The sequence below is a fragment of the Mchenga conophoros genome, linkage group LG2 (genome assembly GCF_057382185.1).
Source record: "Mchenga conophoros isolate Kocher_MC1m ecotype Shallow Benthic linkage group LG2, M_conophoros_male_GT1.1, whole genome shotgun sequence".
Classification (NCBI taxonomy): Eukaryota; Metazoa; Chordata; class Actinopteri; order Cichliformes; family Cichlidae; genus Mchenga; species Mchenga conophoros.
In genome coordinates, this window is record NC_140527.1 from 26,276,682 (window position 1) to 26,289,312 (window position 12,631).

Here is a 12,631-nt window from a genome sequence, read left to right on the forward strand (position 1 = left end):
TTAAATATAGTCAAATTGTCCCGTATCAAGAAAAATGACAAAAGAAATCTGCCAATACGGCACGCCAGTTTTAATGGACTATAATTCTCAAAACTAGCTTCAGAGTCTAGACATAGAGATCAAAATGGGCCCTAAAACTAGAAAAAGATGCCAAATGTTAAGCAAGTTGTGCTTCTTACAAGCAATTTAAGTCTTTAAGGGGTTGTGATTCAGCTCTTTACCAATATAGTGGGGGTGCCATATGAAAAGCAAAACCTGCTTTACCAAGTGAATCACAGCCACCTGACTTTGATATGTTCATCAGACTTTAGTTCAAGCGCTGCTCTCAAACAAAAGTCAAACAATTGAACTTTAAGTTAGTTTTATTATGCTTGAATAGTATTTGCACAGTATCATCATTTTCATTGGTAACACACAGACATCAGTGACAAGCTTCTGATAATAATCAATGCAAATGAGACAGTACCTGTCTGTGGACTCATTTAAAAAACAGATATGTAGCAGACAGGCCATTGTACTGTTTTAAATAGTTTTGAATGACAGTTTAATGAGACTCTGGGTGAATAGAGATCTGGCAGCATATAGAGATTCTGTACTTAATCTCGCCCCGGCGCCTAGAGTTATATGTTAGATGATGAAAAGATATCATATCAGAAACATTATAAGAGAGAGACATAGTCTGCTAGTAAAAGCCCATGCAGTACCGTATTGCTTGGTCTGCGATTTTAGTCCGTTGTTAGGTGGTTGTCAGGCAAGGTGATGGCGTCATAATACATACTTGACTTCATGTATTTTTCAAGTTTTGTGAACATCAGTAAGAAGTTACTGACACGACACAATGCTTTAAAAAAGGTGTTGAATGTGCATAAATGCAACAAATGGGTCATTTCAGTCCATTGGTAGGCGGTTGCTAGGCAACGTGGTGACTTCATAGCATCTGACGAGAACCTTCGGGGGACTAAGACGTACCAATGTGTCAAGTTGGGTTGCTCAAATGCTGATTGCGTAGGAGCAGTTGTTGGACGGATTTTGTGTATTATGGTAAGTAAAGGATTGTGAGGATTCAGCTCAGAGGAAAACAGTTTGTTTTAGAAGGAAAGTCGGCAAAGTTTTTAAGCATTTTCTTCATTTAATTTGTAAAATTATTCAAAACAACATCTTAAGTAAGGTGTCCAGTGGCCTTTTAGGATGACTGTCAAGTTTGATCATACATTTTACTATTCGATCAGCTTTAAAAAACGAACAATTTTGTTTTGTTGAACTGGTATTGCCGATACTCGTGATTTGAAAATTAATGTTTTTTCATTGTCGCAGTATTAATTGTTACTGGGCTGTCTCTCATTGCTTAAAGAAATGTCCAGGCAAATTAAACAGTTTATTTATTATTATAAGCAGCACATACAGCCTATAAAAAGACCCCACAAAAGCATGTAATTTGACTTTATAGCCTACATTCAAACATGCAGTAATAATATTACAATTTATTTATTTTTTTGACCTTGAATAAAGCTCTTCAGAAAACCCTGCCCCGAGGTCCATTAAAAGCCATTCTGGAGCTTTGGATTGCATCACATGATCTTTATCAGCAGACAGAGTTGGCCCGAATTGTCGTGGAAATGCAGCTTTCTTAACATCCATTTTTTCCTAAAGGAGCTCAGGGATTTCTGGTTCACATCTGGGCGCGCTCAATCGGCAGCTGAAGATTACATGATGTCACTGAAAGCTCCAGAACAGCAAATTGATAAATAAGTTGTATCCTGACATGTAAATGAAGCACATTGTCAGTGTCTGAACATGTTCATGTGAGTGTTTTCGCAGCGCTGCATGTGCTTCTTCAGCCCCCTCCACCGCTCCTGACAGCTACAAAGGTCCCTTTCAACAAGGCTGCCACAGTGTTTGGGCATCTGTCCCACACAAGGAGGAGTGACTCGGTTCAATTCGCTCTTAGCTACAGCAGCCATCATTCCATGACTTTGCTAAAAAACCAACACAAAAGGAGTGTGATTAAATTGCCTTGTAGTAACATATACTAAGGTGGGAGATAAACAAATCTGCAGAACTAAGGAATGCGAGGAAGTAGTCAGACACACACAACCCTCGCTTTCTCACTAATATGATTAAGTGGGACTTGTTGGCAGGTGTGTGCATTATATAAGCTAGCCTTGATGATATGTGGAGAAATGATGTGATTATGACTGCACTGCTGCAAAGATGGGATTCTGTATTTCATGCCAAAAAAAGCTTAAACGTGAAGTGCATAAAGTGTGTAAGGAAGTCTTTTCGCTGTACTTTTAGCTGCATTGAAAGTGCCACTGGCTGATGTGTTCATGGTGGAGCTTAACATTATTAATATCCTGGAAATTAAATTGTTAATTAACATCATTCAAAGCATTTAGAAAGTTTTATTTTTACAGTGCAAAAAATGGTAAATATGACTTTTGAACACTCAAGGGAAACATCTCAATTTGTATTTTGAGGAGAGTAATGGGCTTAGCATAGAAGAAAGCTGGAAAAAGACTGCAGATGTTCACCAGCATAGATTATGCTACTTGGCATACAGCGATTAAACCTTTCCTCTGATGATACTTGGATACTTGGCACACAGTGATCAGAGAGCAACTAACACTGTGACATTAAAATTTAATCGGCACCAGAATGAAAAGCAGAAACAGAATTGCATTTTAACATTGAATAAAGTGTAAAGTACTAAAAAGTACTAAGTAAACTGTCCCACTCAGACCCATAGTCAGTAGCATAAACTCAGCCACTTATATTGCAAAACACCTTGCTACCATCCTTGCTCCTCTCGTGGGGAAGACCCCACACCACATCAAGAACTCCACCGACTTCACTGACAAGGTCCAGAAACTTACCCTGGATCCAGATGAAACCATGGTGTCCTTTGATGTAGTCTCTCTCTTCACTTGCATACCCACTACGGAGGCAGTGGAGACTGTCAGAAAACGACTACAAGAAGACAGCTCCTTGGAAAACAGGACCAACTTCACACCTGATCAGATTTGCACACTGTTAGGCCTCTGCCTTACCACAACATACTTCAAATACAACGAAGGCTTCTACAGACAACAACATGGCTGTGCCATGGGCTCCCCCGTGTCACCTATTGTAGCCAACCTTTACATGGAGGAAGTGGAGAGGAAGGCTCTTGGCTCTTTCAAAGGAAGAGTACCCAGCCACTGGTACAGATATGTGTTGTAGACGACACCTGGGTCAAAATCAAGACACATGAAGTGGAATCCTTCACTGCGCACATTAACACTGTGGATAAAAACATCAAGTTCACCAGGGAAGACACAAAGGATAACTGTTTGCCTTTCCTGGACTGCGCTGTGCACATTGAAGAGAATGGCAACCTCAACATCGAAATTTACTGGAAGCCCACACACACGGACCAGTACCTCCCCTTTGACTCCCATCACCCTCTGGAACACAAACTTGGAGTAATTAGGACCCTACACCACCAGGCAGAACATGTTCCCTCTAAGCCTGAAGGGAAAAAGAAGGAACACACGCATGTAAAGGAAGCACTTAAAACATGCGGTTATCCTAAATGGGCATTCTTAAAGTCAGCAAAGAAGCACAGAAAAGAAGATCAGACACCAGTGAGGGAGGATAAGAAGGACAGATGCAACAACATTGTCATCCCCTATGTAGCCGGTGTATCAGAGAAACACAGGAGAGTTTTCTCCAAGCATGACATCCCGGTGCATTTCAGACCCAGCAACACGCTCAGACAAAAACTGGTTCACCCGAAAGACAAAACTCCAAAACACAGACTTAACAATGTGGTGTATGCTGTACAGTGTAGCGAGGAATGCCCAGACCTCTACATTGGAGAGACCAAACAGCCACTTCACAAGCGCATGGCACAACACAGAAGAGCCACCTCCACAGGATAAGACTCAGCTGTCCATCTGCATCTTAAGGACAAAGGACACTCTTTCGAGGATGCCAATGTTCACATTTTGGACAGAGAGGACAGATGGTTTGAAAGAGGAGTGAAAGAAGCCATCTATTGTCACGGCTGGGGGAGGGAGCCGTGCGGTGTGGAGGAAAAGGAGGACCCAAAATGCAGCAAACTGATGATACGAGTGAAGTTTATTTACACGGTGGCAGTGGCAAAAACAGGCAATGAAGCATGAGTAATGACAAACCTAAACTGGGAGAAACTAAAGAGCAAACCTGAAATCTTACAAAACGGAGAGCGGAGCAGAGAGACGCAGACCAAGGACCAGGATACCAAGAAACACAGACGAGCCGACAACGAACACAGACCGACACCCACTATATATACACACACACACACACACACACAAGGTAATCGGGTAATCGCACACAGGAGGGAAGAACAGCTGATCTGAATACACATGATGACTGGAGGACACAAGCTGAACACAATGACAACAGACACAGACTTTCAGAACAAAACAGGAAATCTAGAACCCGAACCGGACACAAGGGGGGAGGACACAGAATAACTAGAACAGAGGGAAATAATCACAAAACACAAAACGCTGGGTCAACGACCCAGGACCATGACAGTACCCCCCCCCTCCAAGGGCTGGCTCCAGACAGCCCAAAACAAAAACAGACGACCAACCCAGGGCGGGCGGCGGGGGCCCAGGACGGAGGGACCAACACAAGCTCCAGCGAACCGAGAGAATTGTCCAAAACAAAAACACACATGCTGGAGCACGAGAACAAAACACAGTTCAGGAGGCCGGCCCGGAGGCTGACAACTCAGAAGTCCAGGACAGTTCATCTTCTGAGGCCGGCCACGTCGGCGACGTAGATCCATAAGCCGACCGAGCGGAAGGCAGCGGTGGCGGAGCGGAGGCAGTTCAGGGGGCCGACCGTGCACACGGCAGCGGCGGCGACGGGGAAACCGTTCAGGCGGCCGACCGTGCGGACAGCAACGGCGGCGACGAGGAAACCGTTCAGGCGGCCGACCGTGCGGACAGCAATGGCGACGATGACACAAGTCTGGAGGCCGACCGCGCGGAAGGCAGCGGCGGCGTCTAGGAGGTCGTCCATATTGACGATGACGCTCCACCAGCGGCCTGGTAGATGACCGCCGATGTCGAGGCGGCAGTTCGGGACCCGAAGGTGGCATGGCCGTCGCAGCACCAGACGAGACCGAAGCGGAGGCCGGACCAGGCGCGGCTGAAGCTGAAGCAGAGGCCGGACCAGACGAGGCTGAAGCAGAGGCCGGACCAGGCGAGGCTGAAGCAGAGGCCGGACCAGGCGAGGCAGATGACGAGGCTGCAGCCGGGCCAGGCGAGGCAGATGACGATGCTGCAGCCGGGCCAGGCGAGGCAGATGACGATGCTGCACCGGGCGAGGATGGAGGCTCGGAGGCTGCAGCTGACGAGGATGATGAGGCTGCAGCAGGCGACGGCGTGGAAGCCGGAGACTGTAGCGCTGCAGGCGTGGAAGAAGCTGCTGCTGCCCGTGGCGTGGATGAAGCTGCAGCTGGCGAGGATGATGAGGCTGCAGTTGGCAGCTGGACGGGCTCCTCGGGCCCTCCAGCTGACGAGGCAGGAGGCTGGCTAGGTTCTCCTGAACCTCCAGCTGACGAGTCTTGAGGCTGGACGGGCTCCTCGGGCCCCCCAGCTGACGAGTCTTGAGGCTGGACGGGCTCCTCGGGCCCCCCAGCAGGCGAAGCAGGAGGCTGGACGGGCTCCTCGGGCCCCCCAGCAGGCGAAGCAGGAGGCTGGACGGGCTCCTCGGGCCCCCCAGCGAAAACAGTCTCTGGACCAGTGGGCACCGGGGCCCCTGGAACACACAGGTCAGAACCAGTAGGCGCACGGGCCTCTGGCAGGCACAGTTCAGAACCAGCAGGCACACGGGCCTCTGGCAGGCACAGTTCAGAACCAGCAGGCGCACGGGCCTCTGGCAGGTACGGGTCAGAACCAGCAGGCACACGGGCCTCTGGCAGGTACGGGTCAGAACCAGCAGGCACACGGGCCTCTGGCAAACACAAGGCAGACTGCAGCTGCACAGAGCATTGACCCAGCTCGGGCAGCGACAGCCGGATAGAGTCCTCAGCTGGCTTCTTAATCTCCAGGGGTCCAGAGTCGGCCGGGGGCTGGGACCCAGCCTCTGGGGAGGCCCTGGAGTGTGTCACAGTCTCTGGGCTGGCCAGCTTTTGAGGACTGATTACAATATTATGTGGTGTGTCTCTCTGCTTGACATGAACAGGTGAAAAATAGTTCTTTCCGGGTTGGATGGACTTAACTTGTTGTGCAGGAGGAGTTGGTGACAACGATGGCTGAATAGGTGATAATAAGGCGGATGAGTCTCTTGTCAACTGAGCTATTGACTGAGCTATGGATTGTAACCAAGTGTCTAATAGGTCTGGCTGTGACTGTAATGGGGGTGACGGTTGAGTGGCTAACTGAGCTAGTGGCTGCTGGGCAGCTAACTGAGCTACCGGCAGGGCAGCCGACTCAAAAAACACAGCCCCGGAATAAACAGACACACAGTCCAAAACAGAAAAAGGGTCCTTTTCACTCACCACAGCTGGCAGTTCCAAAGTCCTAGTCTTCGGCTGTGGGGTGATGCGCCGACGGCGCGATCGTCGCTTCCTCCCTTCTTTGAGTTGATAGGCAGGCAACGGTAACTTAAATAACCACTCGCTGTAAGCAAGGTATGCAGAAGAGCATATCTGAATACACAACACATCGAATCTTCTATCAGATGGGCTGCAGCAGCAGAAGACCAAACTGAGTGCCACTCCTCTCAGCTAAGAACAGGAAAAAAGAGTCTCCAGTCCACACAGCCTCCCACAAATCAGACAACCTTTAGTTTGAAAAACGTTGCCTGGTCTGATGAGTCTCGATTTTTGCTGCAACGTTCAGATGGTAGGTCAGAATTTAGTGTAAACAACCTGAAAGCCTGGATCCACCCCGTTGTTGTATAAATTTATGGTGGGTATTTTATTAGCACACTTTGAGTCGCTTAGAATCAACTGAGCATGTTTACACTCCGCAGCCTGCCTAAGTATTGTTGGTTACGATATCCATGTCTTTCAGCCCGCAGTTTACCCATCTTCTGATGGCTGCTTCCAAGAGGATAACTCACTATGTCACAAATCTTAAATCATCTCAAACTGCTTTCATGGACATGACAGTGAGTTCACTGTACTCAAATGGCCTCTACATTCACCAGATCCCAATCCAATAGATCATTTTGGGATATGGTTAGACTTGGAGATTTTAAAGGCTGACAATAACCATAATGCCATTTTCTTGCTTTAATAAAAACAAAAAACAGTTTAACAGTAATAATGTTAGTAAGATACAACTTCAGTTACCAATTTGTATATTTTTGTACACAAAAGAAGATCTTAAAAAGACATGTTTTGTTTTTAACAAACAGTTTAAAAATCAATTAAGCTGACTGGCAGAAGATTAATTGCAGACTATTTTGTTAATCAATTTAAGTCACTCTGTTTGAAAGTATTTCCTGGCTGCAGCTTCACAAAATGATATTTCTCTTTTTCCTCTTATTTATTTAATAACTTTAATATATATATAATTTTGATAATGTTAACAATTAACAGCGGGTAACTGTATTGCTTTTTTCAACATACTGTACCCACTAATGCTAGTTTATGTATTTACTATTTTTAATTTTAGTATTTTGAGTTCATTTTTGTAAAGTAAATGCAGAACATTTGCTTTTAACAGAGCATTTCTACAGCACAGTATTAATACTATTGCTTCATTAAAGGAGCTGAATGCTGGCAGTGGTAAAAATACATCGGCACAAGTGGTCTTTTTCATAGACACACACGCACATCCTGCTCTTCTTTTCGAGCACCTTGAAGCACTATCAATATATATAGCTCAGATAAATATTCTGGCTAAAAATGGGTGACATGCAATTAGCTCTTGTGGGATTCTGCCTTTAAAGTAGAGCCACTTGGGTGACTTATGGTTGGCCTGAGAAGCTCTCTCCTTCAACTTAACCCTACGGCACATTCCTCAGACTGAGGAGGCAGCAGCTAAAGAGCAATTCTGCGATTTTGCTGCTTGGGCCATTGTAATCCCTCTTGCCGTTACTTCAACTGGCCCCTGCTTCAATCTCAGTTTGTGTGGTAATAAGAGAAACATACTCATTCAATTACAACCAATCAGATCTGTTAGATCACAACAAAGGGCAGACATCATGACATCATTTGATGTCTGTGTTTGTCTCGACTAAGTGGAGGCCATTGCTGTCTAATAATGCGGAGTTTCTGATTATAGGATAAAAGATAAAATAATGATGTTCATTTTCCTCACACGCACTAGATAAGAAAACAAATCAAAAGCAGCATGTTTCATTTAATCCCAAAAGAAAAAAAATAAAAGCTTTTACTTGAAAACTTCAAAGATTTTTTATTTAACTGCAGTATGTGTCAATGACTCCCTTGTCCCCCCTCCATGAAGATACCACATGAAAAAGCAAGAGTGCTGTCATGTGATGTCTGTTTCTCTAAGTTAGCTTACGCACATTTGACGTCACCGGCTATTTAATGGGCGCCTTTGACAGTTTGGTGGGGAAAGCTTTTTTCTATAGAACACATCAATGAAATCAAGTTCTGTCCATGCCAGAGGCAATATCATCTCTTTCTGCAGGCTGACATGATCCCTCCCCTTGTGGAGAACCGCAAGGTGGTTTCCCACTGCCTCGTAATGATATTGTTGTTCCTCGATGCTTGTTCAGATCAATCAGAGTGGATGCAGGGGGCTTAAACTTTTACACCTTTCACTGGAAAGTTATGCCTTTCATTCCCATGTGAACCATAGGAAGGAAATGCTGTGCTAGGCCAAGACTGTGAAACCTCTGTGTTTTTCATTCATCTGTGCTAGGAGCTTAGTTGCTGCTCATGAGTTTTTGACTCATCCAATTTCAGATAGAAGAAATCCAGGCTGGGCTATAGGGTGTCACGCCTTCAGGAACAAGATGCTTTTGTTCTTGAGTGTCACATCGGGGCCATTCGGCTTCTTTAAGATGGTAAACAGAGGCCCCACCGTGCCATTTAATTAGCTAATTACTAACTGTGTGCATCCAATTTAGCTGCTTAACTGCATATTTAGACAACCTGAACACAAATGTATGTTGTTGTTGTTGATGATGTTTTTTAGGGGGCTATGGTGTGAGTCAGGCTGCAGTGAGGGAAATCTTACTGCACTGCACTTTATGAAATAACTCCGCACAACTTTTTGCAAGCCTAAACACAAACAACAAGAGTGTCTAATCAGATTTAACTGCCCTGTAGTTTTATGTAAATAAGATCCAACTGCAGTATTCAGCAACAGGTTATCATTACATATGTTTATGAATTCAGACAAAAACTTTTTTTAGATTTCAAGCTTCTCATGGATCTGAGCAGTGACCAGCTACTAAAAGCTACAGTGTGCCACCTACAGGTAAAGCTAATAGTTTTTAAAACTATTGTGCCACCTGAAGGCAATGAGTGGTACTGCTGCTGGTTTTAATAGCTACCGCTTTTATTCTCCTATAGTTCTAAAAAAGAAAGCAGCAAAAAAAGTCAAACGTATACTTAGTAATACAGTTTTTTTTAAACTTTTTTAACTTTAACATAAAAAGCTAGATTTATAGAGAAAACAAAAAGAAGCCAAAAACAGAATAAAGTTTCCATTTTTCCCAGTGCTCAGCAGAATAACTGTACCAGCTACTTAAAAGTTATTTTGATAGTTTAACCCCATAACTTCCGTGCTACTCTTTAACCTTCCAGGGCCCACCCGTGGGCTATAATAGCTATAATGACTTTAATGACTAGAGTTATTACCCTTTTAGATGCAACACTGGCTGTGTTGAACTGACAAATCTTATATATGACCAACAAGTGGGTAACAATTAGTAATGAAAAAAGATTAAATTCCTAGCTAGCAGCTGGGGGGGGAAATGAAGCAAGAAGTAAAGTTATCTCTGCTGAGAATCTATATCTCCCACGGAGTGCCAGAGGGTTTAGAAAGTCTCAGAAACCTAGAAAACCACTTACTCGCCATGCTCCGTGCTGAGGTCTGTGGGACAAATGGTGGTACTCTTTTCATAAGAAAAAAGTGCTTCTGAGCATAAGAGCGCTGTTACCCATGCTGCAAACCCTAGTGGGGATGCACCCCAGTAAAAAGTGAGCTACCTTTACAATACAGAAAAAGGCAAGGCAAGTTTATTTATATAGCACAATTCACCAGCGAGGTCATTCAAAGTGCGTTACAGAGACACTAAAAAACAAAAGCAAATAAAAAGCATGATTTAAAATGGGAAAAAAGAAAGAAACAATAGATAAAATCAGTAGTTAAAATGTAAGTTTTGAAATTTAAGCTTAAAAGTAAAACAGTGTGGATTTGGTGCTTTATTCAAATGCAGCTGAGAACAGCTGAGTCTTCAACCTGGATTTAAATAAACAGTGTTTCAGCGGATCTGGGGCTTTCTGGGAGTTTGTTCCAGATATATGGAGCATAAAAGCTGAATGCAGCTTCTCCGTGTCTGGTTCTGGGAACTGATAAAAAACCGGATCCAGATGACCTGAGGGATGTGGAAGGTTCATACTGGGTGAGGAGGTCACTGATGTATTTTGGTCCTAAACCATTCAGAGCTTTCATTCAAAAGCTGCAGTTAACCCACTAACCCAAACCCTGCTTTGTTGTACAGCCCTCTGGAGAAGCTCTGTTCATGTTACGTGGATACAGAGATGTCCTCTCCCAAAAAGAGACCTTATAGGTCTGTCAGGCTGTTATCAGTTTAATGTATGTGTCTGAAGAAGTGTATGTACGATGGGTGTTGGTGCTGGCATCTTTAGATTTGGAATTGGCACTGTGCAAGAACATGAAATAGCGCTTTCTAAAAATGCTTCAGATGACCGGAAACTCCTATTATTCCTACAGCGTAACCTTCCATGCTTTTTAAGTCGTTGTGGTATGCATCAGCCCGACATGTAGCTAGATTTCTCGGGAGGTGCACGTCAGGTTAAGTAGGAGGTTGCGGTCCAGGGTTAAAATTGGGTTGCAGTTATGGCGCGAGTTACGACGTAGATCTGACTCAGCAGTATGATTCACATGTAGCATGAATCTCAGACCATGATCTTTTCCAGACTTCAAGCAGGCAGCTTTCAGTGAGTTGATGTGAGACCAAAAAAAAAAGGGTGGGTTCAGATCAATACTACTAGTATTATAAAGCTGGTAGTCCTGGTCACTTTTCACACTGCAGCTTTGCTTTATTTCTATTATTGAAAAATCTGATTGTCATTTATTGTTTAACCTTTATTGTTGAGTTATTTTGCCAGAGACTAAATGCTCAATATCTGTTCATTTTATCACGGGAATTGAAGGAAAGGTTTGATGTAGTGAGCGCTGTTATTGGACAAGGGGGATAAGGATATAACAAGAGGCTTTACTTATGCAAGTTATTAAATCTATCCCTATTGTTCTGTTATCATGCCCATCCCGTACTTTTTCCACTGAACTTGGGGGGAAAATAATATCAAAACAAATTTAAAAGATTACAAGCATAACACTTGTGATTAATATTATTTAAGGTGAGAAGGTCAGGCGCTCTGCTTTCCTCTCAAAGATGAAAGGCAGTAACAATAGGGACTGCAGAAGCAGCAGAGTCTGATGTAGCCTTCCAGATGTGAGATACAATCTGGAGATTAAATCTTTAAACGTCTCTCATAAAGGAAATGGAGCATGCATCGAGCAGTGATCTCTCTGAACGGTGTCTTTTAAATGATATCAATTGGTCTGGTTTTCAGTGATGAACTACAGTATGGTATGAAAGCGAATTGTTGGTGCCTAAGATGCTTCCTGCGCCTATAAAAACACAAGGTCAGTCAAATCTATTGGACAGATGATGGTAGCAGCTGCTCTAAATCAAATCAGAAAAGAGGGAGCTGTACTGGCTGGTCTGTCCATGAAGCTGCATGCTTTTTTTTTTTTTGGTAATAAGACTTTCGGTGTATTCGTTTTCCCCCGTGGCCAGAAACGGTAACAAAGATGGAAAAGACCAGTGACATTTGTCTGTTAAGTTATTTGTTTACTGCCAGGGAAAGAACAGCAGTGCGTGCATAACTATGAAGTGTTTCATCTCTGAGATGCGTAAGAAAATGTCTCTGAAGTTCACGGATTAAACTAGTTGATTAATTTTTCTCTTTGATCTTGTTATCATAAGGCAGAGCTGCAACAGCAGGTCGACGGGATGGGTTTGTATAGATCTGAGCTGTTCTACAAAAGCTAATAACATCAAGAATACAATACAGAAACGCACAGCTTTTTGCACGGCGTTTTCTCTGACTTTCAGGATTAGCAGAGGAGGTCACAGCAGCACTGTGTCAGCATCTGAGCTCTGAATCACTATTTGTCTCCCTCTATTGGCTAAATTTATCCAAATATGATGAATTAAAAGGACTTGCAGACATTAACATAGGAGACATTAACAACACCCCCAGAGTAAGTAAATGAGTAGGTTTAGCATTCATCTTTTGCCCTTTAGGTAGGCCTGCTTCCCCATAAACAATATTCTGTAACATTAGACTTCATGTACAAGTAGAAATAACTTAATCTCAAATACGGGTCAGGATTGCTGAAAGACCTATTAC

The 12,631-nt window shown here is 43.9% G+C and overlaps 1 protein-coding gene across 1 annotated transcript; it reads right to left on the bottom strand.

Annotated features, from left to right (window-relative positions):
* Positions 1-4,779: 4,779 nt before the first annotated feature.
* On the bottom strand, positions 4,780-7,071 carry LOC146582057 (uncharacterized). Its single transcript, XM_085245975.1, has 3 exons — positions 7,006-7,071; positions 5,209-6,292; positions 4,780-5,081 (listed from the first exon to the last, which is right to left on the bottom strand). Exons 1-3 carry the CDS (start codon positions 7,069-7,071, stop codon positions 4,780-4,782), a joined length of 1,452 nt encoding a protein of 483 aa, XP_085102101.1.
* Between the last annotated feature and the right edge of the window lie 5,560 nt (positions 7,072-12,631).